Here is a 14489-nt window from a genome sequence, read left to right as displayed (position 1 = left end):
ATGGGCTTTATTTTATGATTATAGTTTACAATACAATGAATTGGTTAGGATTTATGCTTGTGTTGTTGAAGGAGCAATTTTATAATTGCAACTAATTGTTCAGAGAAGTTTGATAGTAAATTTGTGTCTTTTCTGAAGAACAAAATGCCTTTATGAAGGTATTAAAAAAGATACGATTAAGACAACTATATTCGGCCATAACATTGTTCATAATCTTTTTGGGAAAATAGTACTGGACCAAATCCATCTTAAGTCTGATCTGCCCTGGCCAGGTAGCATAGTTGGTTGGAGCACAGTCCTATACGCCAAAAGGTTGCTGGTTCAATCAGAGTTTGATTCCCATTTGGTTGGGGTGCATAAGGGAAGCAACCTATCAGTGTTTCTCACATCAATTTCTCTCTCTCTCTCTCTCTCTCTCTCTCTCTCTCTCTCTCTCTCTCTCTCTGTCTCTCTCTTTCCCTCTCTTCCTCCCCCTAAAATCACTGAGCATAACCTCCCTCAGGTGAGGTTGGGAAAATAAAGTTTGATTCCAGGTCAGGGCACATACCTTGGTTGTACCTTCTACTGGAAGGCAACCAACCAGTGTTTATCTCCCTCCCTCCCTCTCTCCCTCCCTCTTTCCCTCTCCCCCCTCTCCCTCCCTTCCTCGCTCTCTAAAATTAATTTTAAAAAATCCTCCAGTGAAGATTTTTTAAATTAAAATAAAAAATAAAAATAAGTATTAGTATGCCCTCTTAGGGTTCTTTCTTAAATCTTTTAGACTCAAGGAAAGATAAATATGACAACTACCATAGTTGTTCTTTTCAGTTATAGAGGCTGGTAGGTGTGAAACACAGCTCTGGAGACTTACTCATAGAAATTGTCGATGTTAAAGTACTTTCTTTACTTCAGAGCTGCCTCTCTACTGGTAATAAACTAAATGGCATACTATAAAGGAAATAATATAATAATATATTACAATAATAAAATAATGAGAAAATAGGCTCTCCCTTAATGTTGGTTTAAAAGAGTTGCTATTAAAATAACCTAAGGAAGAACTGTTATTACTACAGATTGAGAAGTATATCCATAATAATGGTGATATAATATTTCAAACCCAAGTTAGCCTTATTATTCATTAAATATATGTTGTTAAAGCTTTTTTGCAAAATAGAAAATTTTTAATTTTTCTATTGACTAAGATTATTGATTTTGGAATGTGTTTCCACTGAAAATAATTTGGATCCTGTATTTTATTTTATTTTATACGTAAATTTAGAATCTTAATATTTAAATGTCACTATGTTTTCTATATGCATTTTATTAATCAAACTGATATCTGCAGTCACCAAGACAGTACTTACTCATTTCTATTACTGGAAGGACATATTCATTCTAGAAGAACTTATTTAAGCAACCACACTAGGTATACTGCTCTCCTCTGTATTTGATACACACTTTTTAGCTGAATAAATTGTATAAATTATATAAATTATTTGTCACTGAATTATTTATTTTAAAAGAATGATTTCTACTCGTGAATTGATAAGAAAAAGGTTTTATGGATAAAATATCCAGTAAGGAAGAAGCACAGGCATTTTTCTAGCTTGGCTAGACAAATTTTTAAGAGGAAAATCTGTATTAAGTATAATTTAAGTGATATTGAACTCTCAAGGCAACTAAGTCATTACTGCACAGAATAACAGAGGTTTTTTGTCCACATAAAAGACAATTGAATATGCTTTTTTCCTTATTCTTTTACATTTAGAATTTGATCGTCATGAAATCCAGATCTATGAGGAAGTAGCCAAAATGCCTCCCTTCCAGAGAAAGACATTAGTATTAATAGGAGCTCAAGGTGTGGGACGAAGGAGCTTGAAAAACAGGTTCATAGTGCTGAATCCCACTAGATTTGGAACTACAGTGCCATGTAAGTTTTTGTGTTTTCTTTGCTATTTAATTGGCAGGAAAGTGTAGTGGGGGCAGATTATTATTACTATCTTTATTCCCAAATAGTTTTTTTTATTACATCAGTGAAAACAGAGAATACTGAAAAATGCAGCTGTCTTGAAATAGCACTATTCCCCTGTCAGCCCGCTGCCTGGTGGCAGTCACTCCTCCAAGCTCTTCAGTCCAGAAATGCTAGTTAAATAGAAGCCTTCAGAGTTGTGGCAAAGTCAGCATTAACTTTGTATTTTCTTTTACATCTGATGTCTGTCTGAAGTTGTGTTTTTCAGCCAGTTTAGTGAACTATGGCAGTCCCTTTGTTCATTCATGTGATTCTGAAAGGTCATGGACCTGATTTTTGATAGCACATCAGGAGTGATTCATCTTCCAGAGCAGGCAGCATTAATTAAGGTCACAAAGATTGATATATAAAATAAAATGGTACTGATGGGAAGTATAACCATTAAGTGACCCAAACACTCATTTTATGATTTTTGCATTCTTTCCTATTTGCATACTCACATGTTAAGTTCAATAATGATATCAGAAGTGTGCTTGATGAGAGTGGAATTAGATCAAGGAGTTAGAGGATATCATTGACTTATTACAAGGACTTATATACATTCATCTTTATTTTGAGGATCCAGGAACCTTTACTTGTGGGAACTCACATGCTCTGTCCCCTGAAGAATGCAGGAGAGAAGCCAGTGTTGCCTTTATAACTCCCCTTTCTGCGCTTCTGTTGCTGACAAGACCCCCTTATTTGATTAACACAGTGTTTCTTTAGGTATATTAATGTCTCTAAGCTGTTCTGAGTCAAATCTGAGCCTAATGTCACTCTGCCTCTTTTAGAGGAATTTTAGAGTGTCTCTGTTTTCACCCAGTTTGTTTTGAGGCTTAATTCTCAGTGAATAATCTTATTGCTAAAGTTCTTAGGGGTTGCTGGGGGAATAACCTTATCATTGCCCCCATGTGCTACTTTTTATAATCCCTTCAGGGTAGGGCTTTGGATTCCATTGTAGACACTAAATCACTAAACTCATACAGATCCTAGTTACGTAGTTGTAGAAACCTCACTCTGGTCAAAGTATGTTAAGTACTTCAAAGTATTTTATTTTTTATCAAATTAATACAGGTACAGTATTGTAGTTAAGTAGCTCTTAAAGATATATAATGGAAAAAGTAATCACTTGTTGTGCCCCACCCCCACCTTGGGCCTGCTTACCAGAAACAGTTGCTTTTCTTTCTTTTTGCTATTTCTTTTGGTAGTCTTCCATATTTCTTAACTGTCTTCATTCTGGGGTTTCTTGCCTTATCCAGTGTGGGCCTGATCTGTTGACTTCCTGACTATGCTCCCAGTATAAAGATAGCTCTAGTTTCAGTTAATTCTATTTTACTTTCTTGAATAGCTTCTGCCTTGTCTCCCACCCAGCAATCACTAGACATCTTTTCTTCTCTTTACCTTGATTTCATGTATATGGTTTTGTTTTAAAGACTCACTTATCTATTAAGTTATTTTTTTTCCTTGGAGACCTCTGTCTCAGAACCTCAGTCCCTTCACTTCAGTGAGCACTTCGTGCTCTCTGTTCGGCCGCCCCACTGCTACCACAGTGATGTTTCTTCTCTTTGCTGCTACCCAGGGCTGAAGCCGTTGCTCCTGGATCCCATTCTTTTTTCTTAGTTTATTGCCTTGTTTTGCTGGACACATCCTCTTCCAACTTCACAGGAAATGATGTATGGGATGTAATTTCCACATTGTTGTATTTGAAGATGTGTATTTTCTGCCCTATATTTGATTCTTTAGCAGAGAATAAAAATTCTAGATTGTAAAACTCAAAAGATCTTACTATTGAATCTAGTTCTGTCATTCTAGTTCTTGTTATTTCGTACATGACCTGATTTTTCTTTCACAGATATTCAGGGTCTTTTGTTGTTTTCCAATATTTTGAAATTTCATAATAATGTGCCTTTGTATGCATATTTTTAAACTCGTGCTGATGATGAGTGGGCTTTCTGTCACAATAAATCTGCCTATCTGGGCATTTCACAGAGATATAATCATATAACATGTGTGTTTTGTGGTAGGCTTCTTTATTTAACATAAAGTCTTCAAGATTCATCTGTGTTAGGAGGTAGCAGTATTTAGTTTCTTTTTATTGTTAAAATGATACTCCATTTTATGGCTATACCACATTTTGTTTATTTGTTCATCAGCCGACAGACGTTTGGATTGCTCTTTCTTTTTAGCTATAATGAATACTACAGTAAACATTTGTGTACAGGTATTTATGTGGACATGTGTTTTATTTTTCTCAGGTATATACCTAGGAATAGAATTGGTAGGTCACGTAGTGACTGTGTTTAAGATTTTGAGAAGCTGACTCAGTGGCTGTACCATTTACACTCCCAGCAGTGCATAAAGATTTCAGTGTTCTTTTTTAAATTAAATTAATTGGGATTACATTGGTTAATAAAATTATATAGGTTTCAGGTATGCAATTCTGTAACACCTCATCTGTGAAGTGTACTGTGTGCTCACCACCCAAAGCTAAGTCTCCTCCCATCACCATTTATCCCCCTTTATCCTCTTCTACCTCCCCCTCCCCCTTTCCCCTCTATTAATCACCGTACTGTTGTCTGTGTTTGTGAGGGTTTTATTTGTTAGTTTGTTTTTGCTTAATCTCTTCACTTTTTCACCCAGCCCCTCAACCAACCCCCTTTCTTCTGACAGCTGTGTCTGTTCTCTGCATCTATCAGGCTGCTGCTATTTTGTTTGTTAGTTTATTTTGTTCATAAGATTCCACATATAAGGGAAATCAGATGGTATGACTGGCTTATTTTACTTAGCATAGTACTCTCCAGGTCCATCCATGCTGTCTTAAAAGGTAAGGTTTCCTTCTTTTTTATGGCCCAGTAGTACTCCATTGTGTAAGTGTACCACAGCCTTATCATCCACTCATCTACTGATGGGCACTTGGGCTGCCTCCAAATCTTGGCTCTTGTAAACAGTGCTGCTGCAGTAAACATAGGGGTGCATATATCCTTTGGCTTAGTGTTTCGGGTTTCTTCAGATATAGCCCCAAAAGTGTAATTGCTAAGTCATAAGGCAGTTCCATATTTAACTTACTTAGGAAACTCTATGCTGTTTTCCACAGTGGCTGCCCCAGTCTGCATCCACACCAACAGTGCACTAGGGTTCCCCTTTCTCTGCATCCTCGCCAGCACTTGTTGTTTGTTGATTTGTTAATGACAGTCATTCTGACAGGTGTGAAGTAATTTCTCATTGTAGTTTCTCTTTTCTAGGCCTGAAAAGAGGCTTGAATATGTGGCAATATAGTTTTTGTTTTATTTTGTCTTTCAAGTGTTCAGTGGAGAAAGGGATCGTAATTAAAGTGCACTGGTAAACTAAAAGCACTTGGCCAAGAACTAAGAGGCTTCAACATGTTGAGATGGCAATGGGAGCAATAGTGTGTGCCTCTGCATATGTATTTCGAGCATCACAATCCCATGTATATTGTGTCCCTGTAGAGCAGTGGTTCTCAACCTTCCTAATGCCACTACCCGTTAATACAGTTCCTCATGTTGTGGTGACCCCCAAGCATAACTAAAGCATAGGGATTAATCACAAAAACAACATGTAATTATATATGTGTTTTCCGATGGTCTTAGACGACCCTGTGAAAGAATCATTTGACCCCCAAAGGGGTCGGGACCCACAGGTTGATAACCGCTGTTGTAGAGCTTCACCAAAGAATAGTACCCTTCAAAAATTATGTTCACAGATACTGAGCCATGTCCTAGTATGTATTTATCTGGGATGTTTTAACTTGCCTTAGAAGTTATAAAACCTTTGGTGAATAATTCTAGAACCATTAGAGATCACATGTTTTTGACTAAAAAGCCATCATCATAACACCGTGAGGATCTTTAAGTTACATTATAAATGCTCTGCACATTTGTCTAGGATGATCACCCTCACGGTTGAGTCAGAAAATAACAGGGGAAAAGGGAGTCCTGTTATGCATAATGATCCCACTTATCAATTAGACCCTTATAAATTGAGGCTGAGCTTGAAGTTTATTTTGTCCTTATAAAAGTTTTCTTGATGTGTTATATTTTTTATAAATAGTTAATTTTTTATCTGGATTACTTTCTAATTTTAATTGTATGTGTTTAATGGTTTTTTCAGATATTCTGCATGTGTAAGTACTTGCTTAGAAGTTGAAATTTTTTCATATATCTGATCTAGCTAAGCTCCGATTAAGGCTAAACTTGAAAGTAACACACCCATGCACACACCCTACTTCTCTTCTTCCAAGCTCGTAGTAACAAATTGGCAGAAGAGTACTTAACTCTGCACCTTTGCAGCAGTTTGAAAGGTGATAATAGTCCATTTCTAGCATGGCCCAAATTGCAGGGGAGTTGTATGTTCTGAAAGTATTTAGAGCTCTAAAATATCATACAAAAGGTTCTCTAAATTTTGACTTCATTTATCCCTTCTCATTCTCTGAGCAAGAATACATGTTGTATCAGAATAAAGAAAGTAATAGACCTTAATGACTTTGAGGTGGCCAGTTCCACCACTAAAGTACAAAATAGCAAAATTAGTGTTTAGGAGTATCAATAAGCAGGAAGCTAAAATAAAGGTGTTGAGATGAGGTAAAGTTTAGATAACTTGTGGGTAAAACTACACTTCAGAAAATCGGTTATACTAACTAAGAATAGGAGAACTTTGCTCAGTTGCTGGGCAATCACTAAGAAAATGTTCAAATGTAAAGGATATAATTATTGTTTCTTAAGGAGAAAGGTAATGCTGGTCAGCTGGAAAAGATACCCACATTCAACATAACCTCACACTTACTATGATTCACCATAATTAAGAATTTAAATATAGGACTCTGCTTCCAGGTAATTATATTTTGAGTTAAAGCACGTTTGAAGGGGGCGGGGGATACCAATTGCATATTGGGGACTACCTTTAAAGCATTCCTATAGATCAGGATCAGCAAAACTATTTTACTGAGGGGCCGCATAGTAAATATCTCAGGCTCTGCAGGTCATCTAGTGTCTGTCACAGTGACCACCAGTATAAAACAAATGGAACCATAGATGAAATCATAAAAAGAATGAGCGTAGCTGTTGTCCAGTAAAACTTTACTTACAAAAAATAGGCAGCAGGCCAAATTTGGCTAGGAGCACTAAATGGAAAAAGCTTAAACTACCCTGTTCATTTTAGTCTATTTTCTAATATCTTGCATTCTCTTTATATAAATTCTCAACATTATTTTATTTAGTTACTTCACGGAAACCAAGGGAAGATGAAAAAGATGGCCAGGCATATAAATTTGTGTCACGTTCTGAGATGGAAGCAGATATTAAAGCTGGAAAATATTTGGAACATGGGGAATATGAAGGAAATCTCTATGGAACCAAGATTGATTCTATTCTTGAAGTTGTCCAGACTGGACGAACTTGCATTTTGGATGTTAACCCACAAGTAAGCCACATGAATTCCAAATCTCTTTCTTTTAAATTTTATTTCCTGTGGAGTTTTTGTTTTGTTTTGTTTTGAGATTGTGAAGGTAGCTCTCTCCCTCCATTATATGTTGGTGATAGAGAACCATATTATTCATACATGAGTTAAATAAATCTCTGATAAATTAGTCAAGCACTAGAAACACAGAAGTTTAATATTTATTTACTTGCCCAAGTAATATATAAATGCATACATTAGGAAATGTTAAATTTAAAGTTTAAACTAGGCTCCAAAACAGTCATGGGGATGTAAGGTACAGCAGAGGAAAGGTAGTCAGTAATATTGCAATAGCTATTTATGGTGCCAGGTGGGGACTGGAAATATCAGGGGTGACACTGTAAAGGATGTGATTGTCTAACCACTGCGCTGTACACCTGAAACCAATACAAAATAATGTTGACTATAAACTGTAATTGAAAAATTTTAATTAAAAATATAGAAATAAAAATTTGAAGTCACACCCATTCCCACCAAACATACACACACAAACATTGATTTTGTTCACCCCGCATTTCAAGTCCCTCTCACCAACCCCTTCCCACTGCTCTGCATACAACCCAGCCTCAGTTCCCTACTCAGAGATAAATATTGAATTTCGTATATATCTTTCTGTCTTTTTAATATGCCTTAAGTAAAAAAAAAAAAAAAAGATATATATGCACACATATACATATATAAAATGTAGTGGGGTTTCTATTTTTGTTGATTCTTTTCATAAATGGGAAAATTCTATACAGATTCTTTAGCTTTTTTCATTAAACAGTTTTTCCTGAGGATCTTTTTATATTGGTTACTATAGAGCTTTTTTTATTCTTTGTAATTGCTGCTTAGTATTTCACAATATTGATGTATATTGATTTATATAACTGCTCTCCATTTAATAGACTCTGAGATTATGTCTAGCTTTTTAAATATTAACAGAATTCTGTAATTAACATAGAATGCTTTTACATCATTCTTGATGACTTTTGGGTTATTCATTAAGTTTAATGCTTTCCTTTGTTCAGAACGCAATTAACGGATCACTGTTTCAGGAAAGTACTCTATGGAATCAAAAGGATAGAAGCAGGGCAAGTGTTAAATTATACCCTTAATCTTTAGGAAGAGGGCATATAGGTAGGCTTTGATTATTTAGTAAATAAAGTGTAACAATACAAATTCTAATCTTGTATGAATTGGTGTGTAATTTTTCTGCTACACAGGCCCTGAAAGTCCTGAGGACGTCGGAGTTCATGCCCTACGTTGTGTTCATTGCGGCTCCGGAACTAGAGACCTTACGTGCCATGCACAAAGCCGTGGTGGACGCTGGCATCACTACCAAGCTTTTGACGGTGAGCAGTTCTTTTTAGGCTGACAATGTTATTTCCTCCTAAACCTTGTCCTTTTCCTTTTCCTTTGAGCATGCTTTAATTCTGTATAATCGTAGTTATGAAATAAACATACTACATAAGGTATTATAGAATAAAAATTCATTTACTAGATATGGTTAGGATTTGGAATAGTATTGTTTTTACTTAAAAATTATTGTTCAATTTATTTTAAAACAAATATTTACTCCCCCTATGTAAATGAAATCAACCAGTATTAAAATATGCATATTAATCCAACCCCCTTATTTTCCTAATGAGAAAACTGGGCCCAAGACCATTTTAGTTTCTGTTACATGCTTTCTCTTCTCCTTCTCTCTTTTTTCACATTATGGAAATTAAAAATATATACAGAAGAGTAAATAAAGGAACTTCTATGTGCCCATCACCTAGCTTCAATAACATATGGCCATTTTTGTTTCAATTATACTTCTCATTTCCTCGCTTACTTCAAATTATTTTGAAGCAAATCTTTGCTATCATATCAGTCATAAATACTTTAGTATTTATCTTTAAAAGATAGACTTTTCAAACATAACCCTAACACCATTAACATGTAAAGAAATTAATAAGAGCAGCTTCTTAATATCATCAATATACAGACTTCATTTGAATTTCCCCAAGATTTAGAATTTTTTTTTTTACAGCTGCTTTGTTCAAATCAGGATCCAAATAAGATCAATACATTGCATTTACTTAATGTCTTCTAAATCTTTTTCCCCCCAACTTAACTGAGGTGTAATTGACATACAATAAACTACACATTGAAAGTGTACAACTTAATAAGTTTGTGCATCTGTATATACGCATGAAGCCTGGACACGCAGGCGAGGTAGTGGACATGTTTATCAGCTCCAAAAGCATCCCTGTGCTGCTTCACAGTCCCTCCCTGCTGCCTCCACCTGTTCCCACACTGTAGCTGCTAAGCCTGAAAATCAGGTAGCATGAGTCCTCTTTGCTCTTTCTCAGGTTACATGTCTGTGCTTCACTTTGAGTAGCGTCCGTGTAGTTATAAGTGTTTTCATGTTGTCTACTAATTCTAGCATTTGGGTCAGTTCTGTGTCGGTTTTGATTGAATGACTTTGTTCCTCACGATGGCTCATATTTTTCTGGTTTTTTGCAATCCTGTTACTTTTTTACTGGGCACCAGACATGATGAGCTTTGTTCTGGGATGCAGTTATTTGGAACTAGTTTCTTGCTTTTGGGTCTTGCTTATAAAATGTGCTAGATAAGACCAGAGCAGGTCTCCTTCTAGGGGCATTTATTTTCCACTACTGAAGCGAGTCCATCTGCACACTCTCCCAAATGCCCTGTGCATCATGAGTTTTCTGTTCTGCTTGGTGAGAACAGGTCCTGTTCCTGGCTCAGGATGAATACGTCTCAGCTTTTCTGATGGCTCTTTGGTGACCTCAGGTAGTGGTACACATACACAATTGGTACTTGGTTACGTGCTGGAAGGGGACCTTTTGCAGGTCTTTGAAGTTCTTTCTCTGTGCTCCTCTTTTCCATTATGGTATTCTGCTCTGCGAACTCTCGGTCTCCCCAGACTCACAGCTCTGTCCTGACTTGGAGGGTCCAGTAGGCTCCCTCTGGGTGATGCCTCGTTGTGCTGCAGCTTGGAAACTCTTTCAGGCTGGTAATCGGGTAATCATAGGGCTCACTTCATTTGTTTCTGGTCTCTCTGTGATCTCTCTCTGTCTTTCATTGCCTGTTGTACGAGGTCTTTAAAAACGGTTGTTCTATATATTTTGTCAGTTCCGTTGTCAAGCAGGAGGGCTGGTCTAATTCCTGTTAGCGCATTTTGGCTAGAGGCAGACATCCCTTTAGTCTCTTTTAATCTTAAATCCTCACTGCCTTCCTTCTCCCCTCTTTTAACCTTCTAATTTAGTTGTTCAAAAAATTGTTGTTATCCTATCGAGTACTCTGTAGCCTGAATTTTATCAGTTCTGTCCCCATTGTGTCATTCTTGTTTCTTTCCTGTGAACTGAGAGAGTCTTGGTCAGGTTCAATGTTGTTTTTCAAGACTAATCGATAGGTAGTACTTGTTTTGCTACATTTTGAGGCATCTGAAAAAGGCTGTCTCTTCTTGTGATACGATTAATCAGTGGGTTCAAGTGTTGTTAGCCTGGTCTGTAAAGTTCCCCAGTAGCTTTTTCACCTAATGATATTTTTATTGGTCTTTGCCTGGATCAGTTTTTTTAGGGGTGGGAGTTATAAATTGGTAATATTCTAAGTTTGTAACTCTTCCTGAATTTATAAACTAGAGTTCTTCTAAAAAAAATAACTTTTGCTCATCAACTAGTTGATTACTCTGAAGTAGATTTCCTATAGGAAAGTCAAGATACATGCTTGATACTTTCCCTTTATGGGTCAGTTTTCAGAATAATGTGTTTTGTTTGTTCCATAACAGCCTCCACAGGTGACAGGTGGTGACCAAATAAGGTTTGGAGTTTTTTTTTGTTGTTGTTGTTGTTGTTTTCAACATTTTATTTATCCTTAGAAGGGAAGGGAAGAAGAAAGAGGTGGAGAAACATCCTGATTAGTTGCCTCTTGCACGCCCCCAATTGGAGACCTGGCCCACAACCCAGGCATGTGCCCTTGACCAGGAATCAAGGTGGCGACCTTTCAGATAGCACGTCAGTGCTCAATCCACTGAGCCGCACCAGTTAGGGCTGTTTTTTAATTTTACTATGAACACATGGATTTTAACTTATGTGACATGTAATTGCAGTTACTATTCTCGTTGATGCTCAAATTGTCCCCTCTTTTTAAGTATATTTTATTGATTATATTGTTACAGTAGTTCCAATTTTTTCCCCTTTGCTCCCCTCTGCCCCGTACCCCCCTTCCTTCCAGCAATCCTACCCCCCTTAGTTCCTGTCCATGGGTCATGTGTATAAGTTCTTCAGCTTCACCCTTTCCTATATTATTCTTAGCATCCCCCTGTCTATTTTGTACCAACTGATTATGCCTCTTAGTCCCTGCACCATTTCCCCATTTCTCCCCTTCCCTCTCCCAGCTGATAACCCTCCGAATAATCCCCATACCTGTGATTCTGTTCCTATTCTGGTTTGCTTAGTTGGATTTTGTTTTTATTTTTTTAGATTCAGTTGTTGATAGTTATGAGTTTGTAGTGATTTTAGTGTTCATAGTTTTGATCTTTTTCTTAAGTAAGTCCCTTTGACATTTCATATAATAATGTCTTGGTGATGATGAACTCCTTTAGCTTCACCTTGTCTGGGAAGCACTTCATCTGCCCCTCCATTCTAAATGATAGCTTTGCTGGATAGAGGAATCTTGGTTGTAGGTTGTCTTTCATCACATTGAATACTGCTTGCCAGTCCCTTTCTGCCTGCAAAGTGACCTCTGAGAAATCAGCTGATAGTCCTATAGGCATCCCCCTGTAGGCAACTCTCTGCCTCTCTCATGCTGCCCCCATGACTCTGTCTTTATTTTTCACCTTTGGCATCGCAGTCATGATGCATCCTGGTGTGGTCCCCTCTGGGTCCATCTTTCCTGGAACCCTCCATGGTTCCCGGACCTGTATGTTCATCTCCTGTCTGGATGAGTATTTCTTCTTTATATCTTTGTTTGCTGGACTTCCATGCAGTTTGATTTTCTGGAACTTGTGGTGTTTCTAGTTTTGAGGTAGTTGTATTCCTTCTTAGTTGTGGAGAGAGACGCAGTGTGTCTTTCTGTGCCTCCATTTTGGCCGGAAGTCCCCTCTTTTTTTTAATTAAAAAAATTTTCAGTTAGAGTTGACATTCAATATTATGTCTCAAGAGTACAGCATAGTGGTTAGACATTACTATAACTTATGAAGTGCGTCAAATTGTTCCATCTTTGACCAATAGGAGCTTACTAAGTTGGTCTTCACCCAAGGATATGTTTATCGAATTAGAGAGAGGGGAAGGAATGGGGTTGGGAGGAGGGAGAGAGAGAGAGAGAAACATACATCAATGTGAGAGGGAAACTGATCAGTTGCCTCTCATACACGCCCTGATGGGGAATTGAACCCTCAGCCTAGATATGTGCCCCAACTGGGTATCGAATCTCTTTGCTGTATGGGATGATGCTCCAACCAGCAGAGCCACCTGTCCAGGGTCTGATTTTTTTTTTTAACAAGCCAGATTGCTAATAAGTATAATAGGTAAGAATTGTTTTCAGGTTAAACTGCGGCTGTTTACAGATCTATAATAAAAGATATTTTAGGTTTTTCAAACTTATTTAGGAATCTCAGGGAAAAGAAATAACTAAAAAGTATTAGTGGCTCTCAGGCCTAGTTGGGAACCCGCTTCTCTCTCTACATTTTCCTTTTTATTAACTTCCATACTATTGCTACACTGATGATTCCTAATTTTATATACAGGTAACCCAGACCTCAGAGCTCTGGCTTGCATAACCAATCACCTGCTTGCTTTACCTCTCCACTTGGATGTCTCACAGACATCTTAAATTTAACATGTATGAGGTAGAACATAAGATTAAAACCTATTACCTTGGACTTCACCCTAAGATTATTGTCAGCAATCTTTTAATTGGGAATCTTATCCTAATATCAGAGCAACAGGAGATACAGAATACTCGCACATGCGAACGTGAACACAGCTGGAAAGGCGAGTACATGAACAGGTGGTGATATCCTTTTTAACACTATAGATTAGATTTTGAGATTTAATATCAGAATCACAATAAATAATTATCCACCGTACTTATTTTTTATGTTCACTTTGAGTTGGTGTTTGAGCAAGTGAAGATACATTATAGTAAAAACATCTCCCCTTAAAACTCTTCCACAGGACTCTGATTTGAAGAAAACAGTGGATGAAAGTGCACGAATTCAGAGAGCGTACAACCACTATTTCGATTTGATCATCGTGAACGACAATCTAGACAAAGCCTTTGAGAAACTCCAGACTGCCATAGAGAAACTGAGAACGGAGCCCCAGTGGGTCCCCATCAGCTGGGTTTACTGATGATTCAACAAGGTTCACGATTAAAAACGTAACTTTTAAAAAGTGACTACAGTAATTAAACCTTTTACTGAGAAAATACGTGCACAGACAGAAGATATCATCAAGTCCAGGCATTTTTACTGTGTAGATTGGAATACCAGTACACTATTCTGAATTTTTATAGAAAATGTGGTTGGGAAGGTGTACTAATATATAATTTATCTTAATTTTTCTAACTTTTTATGGACAATCTATTCATATCACATAAAGAAATGCGTTGAAGCATTTTGTATATGTTTGATTTAGTACCCTTGCCTTTTTCATCAGAGGAATTTTCAATTCATTCATTCGAACCTTGGTCTCACATTTTCACTGTGATGATAAATACTTGAAATAGATTTGTAAAGTTGTTATTTAGTTCAGTATTTAACTAGTGAAGGGTCAGTTACTCTAATTAGGAGAAAATTGTTATTGGCCTTCTTTCCTAATATAATTTCTTACAGAAGCAGAACTTCGATGTCAGTACTAGAGCAAGTCTTTTACCATCCAAATCTGACATCAAAGGTCTGCTCAATGCTACATAGTTTTGTTATTTCAGAGATGTATAGCTCTCCGTTCTGATCTGTACAGACATATTGGTGAGTTTCCCCTTCCTTTCTAACTTGAGTGAAAAAACGAAGAGCAATACCTTGCACTCTCATTCG

The 14489-nt window shown here is 37.0% G+C and overlaps 1 protein-coding gene across 2 annotated transcripts in view; it reads left to right on the top strand.

The window, feature by feature from the left end:
• PALS2 (protein associated with LIN7 2, MAGUK p55 family member) overlaps positions 1 to 14070 on the top strand; it is an 85634-nt gene extending 71564 nt beyond the window's left edge. For both annotated transcript variants that reach the window (XM_090287103.1, XM_090287104.1), the window contains exons 9-12: positions 1748 to 1909; positions 7221 to 7423; positions 8665 to 8793; positions 13630 to 14070. In XM_090287103.1, the coding sequence (XP_090143229.1) occupies positions 1748 to 1909; positions 7221 to 7423; positions 8665 to 8793; positions 13630 to 13806 (671 nt within the window). In that variant the 3' untranslated portion in view covers positions 13807 to 14070. The remainder of the gene's footprint in view (positions 1 to 1747; positions 1910 to 7220; positions 7424 to 8664; positions 8794 to 13629) is intronic.
• The last annotated feature ends 419 nt before the right edge of the window (positions 14071 to 14489 follow it).

This window comes from Furipterus horrens, unplaced genomic scaffold, assembly GCF_987537825.1.
Source record: "Furipterus horrens unplaced genomic scaffold, mFurHor1.1.pri manual_scaffold_9, whole genome shotgun sequence".
Classification (NCBI taxonomy): domain Eukaryota; kingdom Metazoa; phylum Chordata; class Mammalia; order Chiroptera; family Furipteridae; genus Furipterus; species Furipterus horrens.
Note: the sequence above shows the minus strand (reverse complement) of the source record. Positions and strands in the feature narration are given on the sequence as shown.